Here is a 19,198-nt window from a genome sequence, read left to right as displayed (position 1 = left end):
TAAAAAGATGAGAGAGGCCTGTAATTTTTTATGAATTTATTTGCAAATTATGGTGGAAAAGAAGTATTTGGTCACCTACAAACAAGCAAGATTTCTGGCTCTCACAGACCTGTAACTTCTTCTTTAAGAGGCTCCTCTGTCCTCCACTCGTTACCTGTATTAATGGCACCTGTTTGAACTTGTTATCAGTATAAAAGACACCTGTCCACAACCTCAAACAGTCACACTCCAAACTCCACTATGGCCAAGACCAAAGAGCTGCCAAAGGACACCAGAAACAAAATTGTAGACCTGCACCAGGCTGGGAAGACTGAATCTGCAATAGGTAAGCAGCTTGGTTTGAAGAAATCAACTGTGGGAGCAATTATTAGGAAATGGAAGACATACAAGACCACTGATAATCTCCCTCAAGATCTCACCCCGTGGGGTCAAAATGATCACGGTGAGCAAAAATCCCAGAACCACACGGGGGGACCTAGTGAATGACCTTCAGAGAGCTGGGACCAAAGTAACAAAGCCTACCATCAGCAAGGGCATTGAAGATGAAACGTGGCTGGGTCTTTCAGCATGACAATGATCCCAAACACACCGCCCGGGCAACGAAGGAGTGGCTTCGTAAGAAGCATTAAGGTCCTGGAGTGGCCTAGCCAGTCTCCAGATCTCAACCCCATAGAAAATCTTTGGAGGGAGTTGAAAGTCCGTGTTGCCCAGCGACAGCCCCAAAACATCACTGCTCTAGAGGAGATCTGCATGGAGGAATGGGCCAAAATACCAGCAACAGTGTGTGAAAACCTTGTGAAGACTTACAGAAAACGTTTGACCTGTGTCATTGCCAACAAAGGGTATATAACTTCTCTAGGGCCAGTGGGACGATTTCGTCCCACCTACGTAACAGCCAGTGGAATCCTGTGGCGCGTTATTGAAATACCTTAGAAATGCTATTACTTCAATTTCTCAAACATATGACTATTTTACACCATTTTAAAGACAAGACTCTCATTAATCTAACCACACTGTCCGATTTCAAAAAGGCTTTACAATGAAAGCAAAACATTAGATTATGTCAGCAGAGTACCCAGCCAGAAATAATCAGACACCCATTTTTCAAGCTAGCATATAATGTCACATAAACCCAAACCACAGCTAAATGCAGCACTAACCTTTGATCTTCATCAGATGACAATCTTAGGACATTATGTTATACAATACATGCATGTTTTGTTCAATCAAGTTCATATTTATATCAAAACCAGCTTTTTACATTAGCATGTGACGTTCAGAACTAGCATACCCCCTGCAAACTTCCGGTGAATTTACTAAATTACTCACGATAAACGTTCACAAAAAAAATTACAATTATTTTAAGAATTATAGATACAGAACTTCTCTATGCACCCGCTATGTCCGATTTTAAAATCGCTTTTCGGTGAAAGCACATTTTGCAATATTCTAAGTAGATAGCCCGGCATCACAGGGCTAGCTATTTAGACACCCACCAAGTTTAGCCCTCACCAAAGTCAGATTTACTATAAGAAAAATGTTATTACCTTTGCTGTTCTTCGTCAGAATGCACTCCCAGGACTTCTACTTCAATAACAAATGTTGGTTTGGTTCAAAATAATCCATAGTTATATCCAAATAGCGGCGTTTTGTGACACTATCCGAAAGGGTAAAGGGTGACGCGCCCGACGCGTTTCGTGACAAAAAAAATCTAAATATTCCATTACCGTACTTCGAAGCATGTCAACCGCTGTTTAAAATCAATAATTTTTCTCGTAAAAAAGCGATAATATTCCGACCGGGAATCTGTGTTTTAGTACAAAGAGAGAGAAAATAAAAACATGGGGTCGCCTCGTGCACACGCCTCAGTCTCATTGTCCTCTGATAGACCACTTACCAAAGGCGCTAATGTTTTTCAGCCAGGGGCTGGAATTACATCATTCAGCTTTTTCCCGGGTTCTGAGAGCCTATGGGAGCCGTAGGAAGTGTCACGTTACAGCAAAGATCCTCAGTTTTCAATAAAGAGAGTCAAGAAGAACAAGAACTTGTCAGACAGGCCACTTCCTGTAAGGAATCTTCTCAGGTTTTTGCCTGCCATATGAGTTCTGTTATACTCACAGACACCATTCAAACAGTTTTAGAAACTTTAGGGTGTTTTCTATCCAAAGCCAATAATTATACGCATATTCTAGTTTCTGGGCAGTAGTAATAACCAGATTAAATCGGGTACGTTTTTTATCCGGCCGTGTAAATACTGCCCCCTAGCCCTAACAGGATAACAAAGTATTGAGATAAACTTTTGTTATTGACCAAATACTTATTTTCCACCATAATTTGCAAATATATTCATAAAAAATCCTACAATGTGATTTTCTGGATTTTTTTTTCTCATTTTGTCTATCATAGTTGACGTGTACCTATGATGAAAATTACAGGCCTCTCTCATCTTTTTAAGTGGGAGAACTTGCACAATTGGTGGCTGACTAAATACTTTTTTGCCCCACTGTATATTATTATAATAATATATATATTTTATATATGTATAAAATAATGTATCTTTCGTCTCTCTGTTTTCGGAGAAATATTCTGAGCGAGGGAAACAGCGCCCCTCTGTCTCAGTATGTGTAGCCCATGTGTCTGATGCTGTCTGGACCAAAAGAGTATGACATGTTACCGCCATAGCGTTTGATTGATTTCAACAAGCATTTGGCCTCCCTTGATTAAAAAAAGTATAACATATTTAGCCAATCAGCATTGAGCTGAGCTCAACTGTGGGTTGTACTGCTGCGCAAAACGCCTCCAAGGGAGGCCAGTTTGGATTTGGCTTCACACCAATCAAATCTCATCCTGAGCAAAACTTCACTGTCAGAAAAGTGTGTCTGTTTCTGGTCTGCTTGTGTTGATGTCCTGCAGTAGCTAGCTTGCTAAATCGGCCCTTTCCCAAGCCATGGATGGGGATGGGAATTTGGACTTGTGATTTTGATGCCGATTCTCTCTACAGGCCAATGGTTATGACGGCAATTCCGATCTAACCATAGATCCATATATTGTGCCACTGGCCTGAGACGATTGAAGTTCAATATGTAGCCTTGATGGAGCCTAGTAGGCTCACGTTAACTAGCAGGCTCATGTTAACTAGTTAGCTAACTTAGCTGGTTCATTGCTACCCATGCGAGGAAGTTAGGCTAGCAAGCATTTTAGCTAGGTAGCCTATGAAAACAAAAACTAAAAGAGTACAAAATCATAGATCGTTCTGCCAACATGAAAGAGAGGAGGACGGCATTGGCATTCAACTAATCTATAAGTAGAGTGAGTCCCCACGCAAGCGCACACACACACACACAGACAGAAATCAGTACCATGGACAGCCACATGATATTAAGCAACATTGATTGGACAATTTTTTTTTCGGCATCTGTGTTTGTTTTCAATGTATTAAACTAAGCATATATAGCCTTGTTGATTTGATTATGTTTAAATGTTTAATATGGAATGGTGCTGGAATAGAGGCAGTGCTAACGTTGTCTTTGTGCTGACATGCAGTAACTCAAAATCAGTAGTTGTTTAGTATACTGTGGAAACATTAACCCGCTTGACCATGCTGCAGGTCATATAACTGGTTGTTACATGCAATATTTACTTTGTGAACTTCACCAGACAGATGTTGCTCTCAGGTTTTGTGATGAAACAAACATATGTGTAGTTGAATTTATTCTGCCACTATGTGACTGTTGTCTTTTTGTTGTCACAGCCTTATTGTAAATCACGGTGGTGTATGAACGAATGGGTTATAGAGCAAACAATTCAATTATCGCATCATAGGTTTACCCCTACCTACATGTACAAATGACCTCGGCTAACCTGTACCCCCGCAGATTGACTCAGTACTGGTACCCCCTGTATATAGCCTCGTTATTGTTATTTTATTGTGTTACTTTTTATTGTATTTTTTACTTTAGTTTATTTAGTAAATATTTTCTTAACTTTATTTCTCGAACTGTGGATTAAGGGCTTGTAAGTAAGCATTTCACAGTAAGGTGTAATACCTGTTATATTCAATGAGTGACAAATAACATTTGATTTGAATATAGCTTTTTTACTGGCTTGGCTTCCCCAGTGATTTTTACCCACACAGCGCTACTGCTAGTCTTTCAAGTCCAACGTTTGAAATGATACAGCCTGTTTTGTCAATAAACAGCAGCACTGCATTCCTGCACTGTCAAAATGTCTCCCGTGTCCTTGGGCTATGTGGTCACCTGTATGTCACCTTGTCACCGGGCACCTTGGAGTACAAACAAGACGTCATCTTTGGGGGAAAGAGAGAGAAAGCTATTTAAAAGAGGTTGTGACTGAGAGGAGGGGGTGAGGGGTGGGGGAGACAGACAGCATCTAATCCCTATCTGTCTGTCTCATCAGGAGGTGTCTGTCTGTTTTTCTGAACAGGTGTCTGTCTGTCTCGTCAGGTGTCTGTCTGTCCACCTGTCTGTCTTTCTGTCTCATCAAGAGGTGTCTGTCTGTCTTTCTGTCTCATCAGGAGTGTCCATATGACTTTCTGTCTTTCTGCCTCAACAGGAGGTATCTGTCTGTCTCTCATCAGGATGCGTCTGTCTCTTTCGTTGTCTGTTTGTCAGCCCTTTAAGTGGTTTCACAACACCAACCAAACCATAACACACCCTGACATAGATACCTCATCACAGCTACAGTACTGTATGTGGACATGCAGCTTATCATATCACCACCAGCTATACTTTGTTCTAACTAGTCTGAAACAAAGCTTTGTCTTCAAACAACGTTCTGTTGGATGCCATTTCATCACAACATGTCTGGACCTTTTGCTCTGAGCTGTTCTCATTACTGTCCTGACTACAAATCCAATGCATCCTGATGTTTTTGATGAGAGGGAGAATAACCACAACTATTTTAAAGAGCCTAAGTAAGTTAAATCATGCCAAATGAGTAAGTTAAATCATGCCAAATGAAGTTTGGCTTCTGCCCAACACTACTGAAGGCAGCCTATGTTTGCCAGTTTTAAAAGGTGTCAGCAACAACAAAGGCTCAGTCACCTGATCTTAATTACACGCAGGAGTGGGTTCTGGGTTTACCAACTTTATAAGCTTTCTGATGAAGTGTGTGTCGGTTTCATTCAACCTATTTCAAGCCTTTTTGTGGTCATTGCTTACACCATCAAGCGTGGTAATTGTTCAAAAGACTATTCTTACAAAACAGTAATCCACCAACAGTTTAAACATCTAATTTCAGTGACCATCAATGGGGTGCATCTCAATAGTCTGAAGGGGCTTCCTTTCTTTATATGCACTGAAACAAAACAGAATGTGAGGCCCTCCATGGGATTTTCCTTCACCTGTTCTGTCCGTTTATGTGGGTGTAGTGACTAATGGGCAAAATCTGTCAGGAAGTGGTTGCTCGTATTAAATCCTAGATGCCATTACCTGCCGTTGTGCCCTTCAGCAAGGCACTTAACCCCCCCCCCCCAACAGCTGCCTGGGCACCCAGTGTGCCAGCCCCCCACACCTCTCCAAAACCTGTATGTGTGTCTTTCAGAGGGGTTAGCTGAAATTTCAGTTGGACCTTGTGGGCGATCAACCAATAAAGTGACCTTAACCTTAAAGAAAGCACTGAAGACTTGAGGTATTGCACTGCCCTCCAGAGTTCAGAGATGATATTGCACCTTATTTACTACAGGAAACAGTCACTGTCTTTCAATTTGGACTATTTCACCATTATCATAGTATAGACATATTCAGACAAACAATGAGTAAAGACGTACAAGACTCACAGGTAATTTTACCTTTTTATTGCTTAAACTGCCATCTGGAACAATCTATACCAAAAGGATAAACGTCTTTGCACATACAGGAAGTCAAACAGAGTACAGTCATTGGGTAGAATAGAAAAAGAATGGTCCTCAGATGACCTGCAGCTATCAGAGCCTGCTGCAGGCCCCGCAAACTTGCTGAAGGTCAGGCTAGCAGGAGTGTCTATGCCCGGGTTACATAAGCTAAGGCAAACCGGGTGGATTGCAGTGTGCCTACTAGTGAGCACTAATCTTGTGATGTGTTTTACCATATCAGTAGTTCTATGTGAAGAAACACCAGCAAACCACTGGTGGGTTGTGAACTGTCAGCAAATAGACACCTGCAATATTCCAGAACATCAACAATCTGAAAGCAATACAAAAGTTTTGAACCAAGTAGGCAACACTGCAATCGACTCAGTATCATGTTGATTGGTTTTGAACATACATACGGTTACACAAGTCCATCCATCCAGTCAGCCATACTGTTTTGTACATAAGATTAAAATTGGAAACATGACAGAGCCTAAACAAAGACAATACCTCAGAAAGGGATAAAAGCATTACCGTATGTAAGGGTCCTTTCTGTTAGAAAGGGGTGAGGGGCAAGCTGTGAGGCAGGCATAGATTTCTGCAGGAGTTAGAAGAAAAATAGCTAATGACGTGTTTTCTTAAGATTCAAGGGGTGAAGCTGAGTGAATGACCAACTGTTTGATCGACAGGGGCAGTTTGAGAATACCATTTCATTCACACCATCTCATCACTTTACACTATGCTGTAGGTAGGCATAGAGTAGATAACAGATCATTTCAAAAACACATTCAAATCATTTTCACTATGCTTTAACAGCGAAGCTGCTTTAAAATAAAGATATAATCGTAAAACTCATGACAATTTAATCTGATGTCTGAATTACCACAGTTGGGATGCTTTCTTACACTTCAATTTTGCGCTCAAATACATAAATAATTAAGTCTTAAAACCCATCTACAATTCAGATTTATGTTAATTACTTTAAAGCCCTTTCGCCTACTTTTAAGAGGTTAACCCATGACTGTCACAATACAACTACATACTGTTTTGTCGGCTGGCAAGAATAAGCATTTATTTACGCTGTGGCACTGAACACCTAAAATAGAATTTATGGAAAAATAAGCATTTACAAAAAGACATTTAAACGTACTTAACTTTACCATCACTCCAAACCATAACATTAGTTCGTTCAGTCAATAAAGATAACTTTAATTGTCATAACTATGTAATAATAATTCTGTTTAAAAACATAGCGATTAAGTTATTTGGTGTATACTGAAAAATGCTGAATACTGAAAACCATTTAATAATCTTTCCCCCCCCCTATTGTAGCCAATAATGTACCAACAAATCAGAGGTGAGTGTTAACATGGTGATACTTCCTGTTTTGAGTTCCACTGCTTCTGACAGAATAAGAACAATTACCAACATTTAGCACTAGTTTGGTAGCTGTCCAACAGAAAGCTTTCTGGTTGCATTAAGTTGTACAAACTCTCTCAAACTAGATAAAATAACAGTGAATTGGATTGATGGACCAATCAATGGAAACAATATGAGAAAATGTAAAAATGTCTGCGATTTAATGTACAGTAACAATGGAGGATAACCATCGATTATCATTGCATGAAAGCTACATAACAAATTAGATGCAATCATTATGCTCCCAGCATTCTTGTAATTCTAAAAAGTACAATTTTATGAATTATTTTGTAAAGATGTCAACATTGACACATATTTATTGAAACCGAACTAGTTAAAAATATCTGAACAATATTCAACATGGACGCTTACTTCACCATGTTACGTTTGATTGTCCCATCTTATCATTGGCCTGTCCTAACCTTGGCCAATCCCCTACTAATCACTGCTCGTGTTTAAACTAGAGGAAAACAATTCTAGATTCAGTGAAGGCAGTGAAAGCAAACCATATGAATTTGGTACATTTAAACTGTAACATAACTGTGCTCCTATAGGTGACTATGATAGCTAGGTGATGGGTAGCATAACATTTAGATGAGTAAAAAAAAATGTCAAAGCAAATGGAAGATCATTTTAAGTGACATTAAAGCAAAATTGCATTGGTGGACCCTGGTTCTAAAAGAGGAGGCGTTATGGGGTTACATCAGGGATTAGGGGGTGGGTACAGGGGTAGGGGGTGTGTTATGGGGTTACATCAGGGATTAGGGGGTGGGTACAGGGGTAGGGGGTGTGTTATGGGGTTACATCAGGGATTAGGGGGTGGGTAGGGGGTGTGTTATGGGGTTACATCAGGGATTAGGGGTGGGTTATGGGGTTACATCAGGGATTAGGGGTGGGTACAGGGGTAGGGGGTGTGTTATGGGGTTACATAGGGGATTAGGGGTGGGGGGTACAGGGAGTGGGTGTGTTATGGGGTTACACTGGGGATTAGGGGGTACGGGGAGTGTGTGTGTTATGGGGTTACATCGGGGATTAGGGTGTGGGGGTAGGGTGTGTTATGGGGTTACAGGAGGTGGGGAAACCCCTCAGACAGACAGTGACACGAAGCTGTTGTACTGTTGGATGTTGCGTTTCAGAATGTCCGAGCAGGGTCCCAGGACACGCTCGAACCGCGGTCGGTCCAGCTTCACACACTTCAGAGGACCGCGGGCGACCACAGTGGCAGCACGGGGACGGTTCATCAGCAGGGCAATCTCACCTGGAGGAATGGAGTACATGTTCAATACAAAACAGGCTTCAGAAATCTGGTTAATTTAAATATAACCTTCATATGTGAGAGGCTTCACAACTCAGGTTAGAGCTTTGTGCTTTTTCAGCAGACCACCTTAAAATGTGAGATTCAGGATTAAATAGTGCATATATAAACAAATTCATCTAGAAAGAAACTTGATGCCTGAGGAGGTTCTTCTTACCAAAGTAGTCAGACGGTTGTAACCTCCCAACTTCCACAAACTCCTCGTTCTCAGAGCGACGCTGCAACACAGCTGCAGAACCCTACAGAACACCAACATCAGGGTAGTGTTCAGTAGGGAGAAAAGGTGTTGAAACAGAGTGAAACGGGGAGGTACTTTAGAGTGATGTGCATACCTCCAGTATGATGAAGAACTCGTCGCCAGGCTCTCCCTGCACCACGATCTTCTGTCCGTCATCAAACTGCACCGGCTCCAGAGAGTCAGCCACCGTCAGACGCTCCCATTTGTCCAGAGACTCTGAGGGGGTGGAGTCGCGAGACAGGGGTGTATGTAACATCACAATACTGAACCAAAAGGAAACAACTGTACAGTACAGCTTGGTGGTAGAGGGAGGGTTATTATCCCCTCCGGCAATGGGGTAATAATCATTACAGGGGAAAAGTCAAAGATGAGAAGAAACAGTGAGCCTTACCTAAGATGGAGACTTTGCTGAGGAACTCCTCGTACATCTTCCTCTTCCTCAATGTGCTGCCCTGTAAACAACAAGAGTCCTAATGTTTATTCTCGAGTTCTGACGTTTGTTGTAAGCCTTCAAACGTCATCATGTATCTACTGCTCATAGGGCTAATATTTTGTAGTTGTCGCCAATGTTCCCTCCAATTTTTTACGGCACTGAGCAAATTTCAGGTCTGCTGAGCAAAAACTTGACCGTTGTGAAAATTCTGTACAACATCCAGCATGCGTTTACAGTGAACACTAAGGCTGTACCTCTTTTGAACTACTGTTTTAACAGTGGCCAGGTAGTACGGAGAAAAATAATGTATCAAATGTATGCATTCACTACTGTAAGTCGCTCTGGATAATAGCGTCTGCTAAATGATTAAAATGTAGGCTACTGTGGCTATTTGATCATAATGTACAGTAGACCTACCAGAGTGGCCTATCCATCAAAAATAATAGAGAAAATGCAGGCAATAGACTTTCAACATGGAAATAGCTGTTCTATCATTTAGCCTACAGTAGCAGCCAATGTGTTGTGTTCAATGTAGGCCTACATTCCATGAGACGTTAGAAAAGAAACATGCAGAGTGAGACATTAACCTGTTTATCCACTTGTCCTTCAGACAAGGTGACTGAAATGCTGTTGTGTTTGATGAAAGAAACCAGTTTACAAAACAAATGCATTATAATTCCCATACCATTATTACAGAGAATCAGACGAATGATGCTACCCTCTGCCGATTAGCTACTTAGCTCATTCAAACCTGTGTCAAAATACAACACTGCCCATTTACATTTCAAAAAAAAAATAAAGCTCTTTTCTTGACTCGCTTTTCAAAGATGTCTTGAAATGTACACGTTTGTTATCTATAACTGGGCTAATAACTCAGTAACTAGTTATTATGAATGAACAAAAGGTGCACACGTGGCTACATGCAGCTCTCGCTTTGATCTCCAAACAAGCGTACATACTCACGACCGCTCATGCTGTAAACACAGTCCAGTTCAAATAAAAATGGCACAAATCCATATACGGCAACGGTCTATTTGCATATAGACCTACTGCAGCTCTGATTGGTTATGCCACACCGGTCTGTGTAAAGCACGGGCTGAGTCGTGTGTTTCAATGCAATAGAAACCTACTCGGATGCGTTCCGCCTACAACTAAATCTCTTGCATAGTTTATTATGTTGCATTGAAAATGGCTAATAATGCATTGATTCGAATCACAATTCCCACAGTAAAGGGAAACATTGACAGTGTTGGCAGGGAAAACTGTAGAACAGTGGTAAACCAACCTTTTCTGAGTCAAGATCACTGAGTCAAAATGCACGCTCAGATGTTAACGTGACAAAAAAACATAACCCTATGCAACATTAACCAATTAAAAAGAGTACTGTAGCAATGAGGTTTCGCAGTATGCTATAGGCCCAATACATTATAACCGCATATTAGCTTTGCTTGAATTGCCAATGCATTGTTGTTTGGCCAATTTTTTGGTATTATAAAAAAAAAAAAAATTGAGGTAGGCTATATGACCACACCAGTAATAGAGCCATTGTTGTATTACCTGTATGCTCACACAGCTGTGATTCACATTTAAAATGATTTGCTTTTTATTACTGGGCTGATGGTGCCTGCATCTGATGGTCAGTCTCAGCAGAGGGAGAGAGCAGCAGACTGAGGGTCTGCCTCTCAACATCCCTCTGCTCTCCCTTTCCTCCACTGACCAAAAAGCATCACTGTCTTCCAGCTGATGGCACAACTTGAGTCACACCGCATTATTTCTGCCTTATGCACAAATTCATGTTGTTACTCCTATGAGAAAAGGGAAATATTATTCAATATTAAATAAGACCAAGACGCTAATAATAACAGCGTAAGCCTATCTACTTTCCTACTCATTCATTACTGCTGTGGAAATAGGAAGAATGTGCATTTTATGGCTTATAAAAGTGTTGAATACAAAGTGTTGACAGTACGGAGTAAGAATTTAACATGAACTCACTCATAAAAACAGCATCTCTTTGCTGTACTCGTTGACAATCTCTCTCTAGCCATGGTTTTAACTTCTCTAGGGTAGGGGGCAGTATTTTGAAGTCCGGATGAAGGCGTGCCCATAGTAAACTGCCTGCTACTCAGGCTCAGAAGGTAGGATATGCATATCATTAGTAGATTTAGATAGAAAACACTCTGAAGTTTCTAAAAGTGTTCAAATGATGTCTGTGAGTATAACAGAACTCATATGGCAGGCAAAAACCTGAGAAAAATCCAACCAGGAAATGTGGAAATCTGAGGTTTGTAGTTTTTCAAGTGCTTGCCTATACAGTATACAGTGACTTAGGGTTCATTTTGCACTTCCTAAGGCTTCCACTAGATGTCAACAGTCTTTAGAACGTTTCATGCTTCTACTGTGAATAGGAAGAGAACAAGAGGTCCTGGAAGTAGATGAGTGAGAAAATGACATGAGCTCAGAGGCGCGCACTCGCGTGAGAGTTAGCGGTGTTCCTTTTCTTTTTTGAAGACAAAGGTCTTGTCCGGTTGGAATATTAATGATAAAAACATCCTAAAGATTGATTCTATACATTGTTTGATTCTACGAACTGTAATGGAACTATTTTGACTTTTCGTCTGAATTTAATGCGCAAGCACAGCGCATTTGGAGTACTTGACCGAACAAAAAGGAGGTATTTGGACATATATATGGACTTTATTGAAACAAATAAACATTTATTGGGGAACTGGGATTCCTGGGAGTGCATTCCAATGAAGATCATCAAAGGTAAGTGAATATTTATAATATTATTTCTGAGTTTGTTGACTCCACAATATGGCGGGTTTGGTTTCGTGTCTGAACGCTGTACTCAGATTATTGCAAAGTGTGCTTTCGCTGTAAAATTTTTTTTAATCTGACACAGCGGTTGCATTAAGGAGAAGTGCATCTATAATTCTTTGAATAACAGTTTAATATTTTAATCAACGTTTATGATGAGTATTTCTGTAAATTGATGTGCTCATTCACTGGAAGTTTTGGGAGGCAAAACATTTCTGAACTTTACACGCCAATGTAAAATGGGGTTTTTGGATATAAATTTTAACTTTATCGAGCAAAACATACATGTATTGTGTAACATGAAGTCCTATGAGTGCCATCTGATGAAGATCAAATGTTAGTGATTCATTTTAGCTGTATTTCTGGTTTGTGTGATGCCTCTCCTTGCTTGAAAAATGGCTGTGTGGTTTTTCTTGTCTAGGTGCTGTCCTAACATAATCTAATATTATGCTTTCGTCGTGAAGCCTTTTTGAAATCGGACAATGTGGTTGGATTAACGAGAAGTTCATCTTTAAAATGGTGTATGTTTGAGAAATTTGAATTATGAGATTTTGTTGTTTTGAATTTGGCGCCCTGCTAGCGTCCCACATACCCCAGACAGGTTAAACATTTAAATCTCACAGAATCAAATTTGCTGTAGCTTTCTTTTATGCCCACTACGTTACTGCAGACACTGTAATCCGAGCCATCCGATTGGCCAGCGGTAGACCTTTCGTGCACTTGATTTGCTCTCAGGGCCCGCTGGTAAGGCAGAGTTTGTACCTTCAGACACATGAAATGGTTCAAAATGGCAACAGTTGGCCTACCCGGCGCATAGGACAGCTGAATCAGGTGCACCTACCGCCAACAGCCAGAGACAAAAAAAATATCAACACAAGGCTTTATCATCTGGTTTTTAACAGAAATGTTTGCCGATCGACTAGGAATGCCTTGGAGATCGACGTGACCACTGCTCTAGAAAGTTGAGAAGTTCAATCTTGTGCTTCTCTCTGTGGGTTGATATCTCTGCACGGCAGTCCCAGGGGAGCTCTGCCAACAGTCTCTGGGCTACTGCGCGCATGCAGCTTAGAAGGAACATTGGACGTCTGTATATTCAATTCATTAAATCCAGCAGTTATAAAAAAAAATCATAGCAATTCCACCTGTCCCTCATCATTAATTATTCCAAAAGTATTGAAGGTAAATCAACAAATTGTGTCTGTCAGGTGAAATGTCAGAGCAGAGCAGGGCGAGGCTCACCATGAGTATCCTCCTGTAGCTGTCTCTGTCGATGCCCCACAGTTTGACGTTGGTCTTGGCTCGGACGGTGGCAGCCCTGGGGGTCCCGTAGATCAGGGCCAACTCTCCAAAGCTGCCCCCCTCCCCGATATTGGTCACCCACTCATTGTTGACATACACCTGGCAGGAAGGTGGGGGGTGTTTAGTCATTAAGACCAGGTAAGGTTAGTGTGTTACTGTCTCTATTAGATGTTGTCGTTTCTTGTATTGTGTAGAAATAATTAGGTTTAGCCATCTAATTAGAATCCTATTTCTATGAGAGTAGGCATTGCTAAGGTATTAGATAACAGGAATCTGAATAACCAAGTAACAAATGACAAAAAAATTGCATATAAACAGTATAAAAAGAGAGTTGCAAAGTAAGCCTGTCATATTCCAGGGGGAAAAAAACAAGACAAGCTTTCAAACTTGGGGGCCTGTCTTCTTTTAAACTGGAACGCTTGTGTGTGTGTTAACACGAGAGTCATTGTGCAAAAAGAGTGTTGTTGGTTCCTAAAATACATCAAAGAGACGTACATCCGTCTCTCCTTGGTCGATGACGTAGAAATTATCCCCCTCATCACCTGACGGGGAAGAGAGGATATTGTTCATAATTTCTCTGGAATAAAAAGACATTCAGGTCTAATTGAATTTCCACTGAATCTAAAGAAAATCAGATCCTACTGTACCTTGCATAATGATAGTCTCTCCAGCGATGTAGGTAACTGAAAACATGGCATCAAATATGTCACTGTGAATAAAGATTGTATTTGTTAAGCTTTTGTAAAAGTATTAAAAGTTTGTGACTTGATCAGTGGGATTGAGAAACTCATTGACAACCAAACTTTACAGACAAATCAAAGCCTGTTAACAACATACCTCCTCTCGTTGTCATCCAAGTGAGAGAAAAGCACATTCTTTTCGATAGCTTTAGCCAGGGCAGCCATTGTTTTGTAGTCTTTAGGAATGACCTTGAAAACAAAACGCATCCAGGATTAGGCATTTCACCCTAGCTATTCACAAGTTCTCCAGCCAGCCCATAGATGATTAAGTAGAGGACACTTTTGTGGGCTAGTCTGAGCGACTGTTTGTGGACTAGTCTGAGCGACTGTTTTTTGTGGACTAGTCAGGGATGCAAACTGGTGAGGGCCCAAAAAGGTGACACTTTTTTTGCATGTTTCGGTGCAACAAAAAAAAAAATCCCTGCTAGGAGGAAATGCAGGTTTTAACTAATTAAACAAAGAATATGATCTACATGATCAGTCTGTGTGTAAAATAAGTGGTTCATGTGAACCTAACTCATAGGTTTTTTTGTATTTTTAAAGAAAGCAATTCAATGTTATTTGTTGCCTAGACTTTAATGCAAATGACACTCAAGTCTTGAGAAAAAAACAATACACTTATATTGCAGTTAGCCATGAAAGCCTTTATAATAGAACGCTTGTGACCACACACACACACACACACACACATAAATATTGCACTTGGGAAAAAAAACATCTTAAAGAAGAAATACGATGAAGCAAAAAGGCATTCTATTTTTGCTCTATTAGAGTGGCCACTTATAGTAGACATCAATCAAGTACACAAGGCTATATGTGTGCAAAAATAAAGTTCACTAAGTAAAAAAATGTAATAATCCCCCTCACTCACACACAAATGTTACTGTCAAGTGCAACAAAACAAAAGCAATATCTTTGGGATACACTGCACATTATTACATTGTACACTTTCTGCCTGTGGACATCTGTCCTACAATGTGCCAGCAGAGCAAGATACCCTTTGTTGGCATAATTGATCTCTTTCAGACAGAGAGTACACCTGGCATATCCCTTTTTATCCACTGTATTGAAAAAGTGAGAAATAGGGAAAGTGTGTGGTGTTCCTTTCACCTCAATAGTGGCATCCAGCTTAAGCCAGGCCCAGCTACACTTGATCCCTGAATCCACTTGTTTAACAAGCAATGCCTCATTTTCACCTAATTCTCTCTTTCTGAAAATTAACCACATACTGCAGAGGTTAAACATTAGTTCACAGATCGTAGTTAGTTCTTTAGCAAATTAACTAGTCAACATTTCACACAGATTCCCAGGGTCCAGTAAGCAACTAACGTGTTATAACTTGAAGAACAGCAAGGAGTCGTATACCAGTTAATACTACAGCGAATTGGTTAGGTTACTAATGTTAGCTCATCTGATGTTGTAACGTTAGCTAGCTAACGTTAGCTGTCTGACTTTATTAGCCAGCTAATTTTCACACCCTAAACTAAATTATTTGATCAGTTAAGCTGGCTAATGTTGCTCAACATTTCTCTGGCTAGCTAACGGAGAATTCTATCCAGCTAGCAAGATAATGTTACTCAACGCTAACAATAGTTGTTCCACCACACTTTCTCCCTCACCTCAAACTATCCAAATGCCAGTTGTTTTCCGGTTACAGCTCATGAGGTGCTGATGCTGTAACTAGCAAATTGGTTGTCTCTTCTCTCTTCAGTAGCGTGCTGCATTCAGTTGTTATGTGAACGACGGATACGGCCTTGGATACAGGCAGTATTGCGCCGAAAGGGCATCACTTGTTTGCTTACAGACAGTAGTGTGCTCCAAAGCCTGGGACTAGGCCGAGTGACTGTGTTTTGTGGGCCAGTCCGAGTGACTGTGTTTTGTGGGCCAGTCCGAGTGACTGTGTTTTGTGGGCCAGTCCGAGTGACTGTGTTTTGTGGGCCAGTCCGAGTGACTGTGTTTTGTGGGCCAGTCCGAGTGACTGTGTTTTGTTGATGCTGTGTTGTTTTAGTAGGCGATGTACTTTTTTTCCTGCGTGTGTTTCCTCACCTTTCTGACATAGGATGCAGCGTCCTCCTCTGTGTAGACCTCAGCGCTGATGGCTCCTCTCCGCCGGCGACCCTTGACAACGGGGTTCATGGGAGGAGACACCTCCTCATCCCTGGAGTCAGAACGGCTGCTGGCCTTCTGCTGGTTTAGGATCTGCTTGGCCTCCTCCTGCACGAGGTCACAGGTCACAAACATCCAATCAGCTGCCAGGGGAATGCTTTACAATATAAAGGCACTACAATGATAAAACTACTTTCGTGGAAGAGCCTGTCAGGTCTGGAGGTACACAGCTAGACGGTACGCATGCATGCACGCACGCACGCAGACACACGCATACACACCACCCTACCCACCTTCTCCAGCCTCTCAAAGTACTCTCTGAGGAAGGCCATGGGTCTGTCAGGCCTGGAGGTACACAGCTGGACGATGCAGTCCTTCAGCAGCTGCTGGATGTTGTGTTTCTGCACGTAGAGCTCACACTCCCTCAGACTCCTCTCCTCCTCACTGCTCGTACTGCTCGACGCCATCACGATGTGCTCCTGCTCCGCTACGGCCTGGTAAACAAACTCTGACCTTTGAACTAGAGATGGCGAGAGACAACTCGGATGGTTACTTCTATCATTTTCTGAAAGAGTTACAATGCTCTTCTAATGTGGTTGCTATTGTCTTCTAAAATGAGGGCGCATGTGAGACAGAAAAAAGTGAAGAGAGGTGTTGCAGGGATGCTTGATGGAAATGTGGTCATATGATGTGATTACATCTTACTAAGTGGTAAACCCAGTGTATCCTTGCTTGATGTCATCTGACATTTGTTATCAGTTTCATAATGCAGAGGTCAGGATTAATGTATGTCATAAACAGTAAATAGCACCATGTCATTCCTAATCTAACAAAGTAGATTATCAAAGACGGAGCCAGATAGCAAGCACGCCATGCTGCTTTACTACTAAAGACAGGATCTATTGCATTGGTAAAGTTAAGTCCTCCACCAAAGGGTTACATTGTACTGTTCATACGGTTCAGTCGCATCACTAAGACAGACCATGAGCATACAAATGATAGAACCATTTACATCAAGCATTAATAAACTAAATATCTAGCCGAGCTAATGTTGACTAGGATTTCAGACAGTTCTTGAATTTCCTGTTATCTAGCGATGCTTATTGCTCTGGCGTTTACTGCTTATGATCTTTCTCCTGGAACAATGAGAGATGTCAAAACATTTTTTTTTAAATGGCCTTGCTTTCAAACCGTTGATTGAAGCAGTAACGTTTACCAGTTGGAAGGGTTGGTTGGCTACGATGCTAGTTAGCTAACTATGATATTAGCTATTTCCTTCAAATACAACAGGGAGCATAACAGATGACAGCATTCAAGACCTAGCTAGTTAGCTAAATTAGGCCTTTAATACGTAGTTAGCTAGGTACTAGAGTTAGTACGCGTCACATCGCTGTTTGGTCACAGATTACTGGTACGTTAGCTAGTTAGTTAACTTAAACATACTAATGAGGAAGATAGCTAGATTTGATATCAATCAATACAGTTTTAGCAAGCTAACTAGTTGGCATTTAGGCCTGCAAAGCCCTCTTGCCAATGACGCCATCTTGAGCTCTATCATAAACAAATGCGAGGCGGAGGCTACATATCCCGCAATTGCAAGGACATACATTTTCAACGACGAAGCATGTAAATACTTACAAGAACCCGCGAATTCTTACCGAGCCCTTCGTCAATGACTCGGTTTTGGATGTTATTTCCACAAGCGTACCAAATTTCTCCCTTCGACTTTTCCAAATCCTTGGACCGCTGCCCCACCGGATACGGGTTTAGGACCAATCACGAGCCGTCATTGACGTCAATTCGCCTCGTTCTGACATGTGAGCCGTAACCCTTGGCAACATTAAAGGGGAACGTACGGAAATCATGACGTCAATGGGAAAATTATTAAAATAATAGCGGATAGAAGGACCCGATAGTCTCCTATATAAAATGTCCCATGAACAGTGGGTGGAGCGTCCTCTATTCAAATAAATCTCAATATAGGAATATTTTATGGGGATGAGATTGTTGTTTTAGATTTTAGATGTCTCTGCACGCTTTGGCTCAGCAGTTTAGGCTTATAATAAACAATAGATGGCAGTGCCATTGGATTATATTTATATTTCATGATTGATCAGACAAGGAATTTGTAAAATACATTGTTTGTTTGCATAGCTTTTGTGCAAACTGCAAATGTTTTTATTTATTTTTATTTTTTACTCTGCAAAGCTTGTGCCAAAGATGGTCAGCAAAACATTCGATGGGTCCATCCATTTGATGCAGCACACTCCAACCGATCAAAACAATTCCTCGTGCCCAGAATGAAGGTAAAATTAAATAATCGCAATCGTTTCATTTATAATGGGCGGTGCTCTCTGTACTTTTCCCGGGGAGTTTTATTGTAAATGAGGGGATTCGATTAATCTCGGCCGAGCGACCGAGTAGGCGTGTTTTGCACCGGGTGAAAGTTGATTGCATTCGTTGCTGTCTCCCGGGTGTGACGAAATCGGCTCAAAACAAAGTGTCTTATAGCACGTGGAGTAACGCTGAGTGTTACACCTTGATCACACTGACAGCGTCATCGAGTTTTGGTACACCAGAAATACATTAATTTCCAATGGAACGCTGTATTTGCCTTGCAGCATTGCAGAGGCAATTGCAGTGCGTTTTGTGTGGTACATGCATTGGATTTATCGTACCTCTATGCATACAATTTGAATGCATAGACAGATTGACGAAATGGTAGCAGAGGGTGAATGTTGAACTTTTGATGCGTACTATTTTCGCACTGATGCTGTAGGTGCGATCAGGGCCTTCTTGCCATACGGTATACATTTTACATTGTACTTAGTCTTCACAATATATGCCGCATCACAACAAAAAGTATAATTGTACACATTAGCAACGTCTTCCGTGGTTTACTACTGGTACCGCACACAAGTCAAAGCAAAGCACAAGTTGAAAGAAATCCAACACGTGCGACACACTGCACAGAATGAAT

General features: G+C 41.2%; 1 protein-coding gene across 3 annotated transcripts; it reads right to left on the bottom strand.

The window, feature by feature from the left end:
- Positions 1-5,800: 5,800 nt before the first annotated feature.
- LOC106610329 (cAMP-dependent protein kinase type I-alpha regulatory subunit) lies at positions 5,801-18,040 on the bottom strand. 3 transcript variants are annotated; one of them, XM_014209627.2, is made up of 11 exons: positions 17,857-18,040; positions 16,512-16,738; positions 16,159-16,326; positions 14,210-14,301; positions 14,020-14,081; positions 13,853-13,914; positions 13,313-13,471; positions 9,212-9,272; positions 8,915-9,036; positions 8,740-8,821; positions 5,801-8,525 (listed from the first exon to the last, which is right to left on the bottom strand). In XM_014209627.2, the coding sequence occupies exons 2-11, from the start codon at positions 16,683-16,685 to the stop codon at positions 8,353-8,355; spliced, it is 1,155 nt and encodes a 384-aa protein (XP_014065102.1). In that variant the 5' UTR covers positions 16,686-16,738; positions 17,857-18,040; the 3' UTR covers positions 5,801-8,352. The 3 variants fall into 3 exon arrangements, with proteins under 3 accessions (XP_014065102.1, XP_014065119.1, XP_014065110.1); XM_014209644.2 differs by having other exon boundaries at positions 13,868-13,914; XM_014209635.2 differs by having other exon boundaries at positions 16,512-16,712; positions 17,857-18,014.
- Positions 18,041-19,198: the final 1,158 nt, after the last annotated feature.

This window comes from Salmo salar, chromosome ssa01 (genome assembly GCF_905237065.1).
Source record: "Salmo salar chromosome ssa01, Ssal_v3.1, whole genome shotgun sequence".
Classification (NCBI taxonomy): Eukaryota; Metazoa; Chordata; class Actinopteri; order Salmoniformes; family Salmonidae; genus Salmo; species Salmo salar.
This window is presented reverse-complemented; position numbering and strand designations above follow the sequence as displayed.

Excerpts from the sequence above, each read along its gene's own strand:
- LOC106610329 (XM_014209627.2), bottom strand. The coding sequence starts at position 16,685 with ATGGCGTCGAGCAGTACGAGCAGTGAGGAGGAGAGGAGTCTGAGGGAG. Across the intron at positions 13,472-13,852 it reads CGGATGTACGTCTCTTTGAT|GTGTATGTCAACAATGAGTG; the intron begins GTATTTTAGGAA and ends CCTTCCTGCCAG. Across the intron at positions 8,526-8,739 it reads ACAACCGTCTGACTACTTTG|GTGAGATTGCCCTGCTGATG; the intron begins GTAAGAAGAACC and ends CCATTCCTCCAG.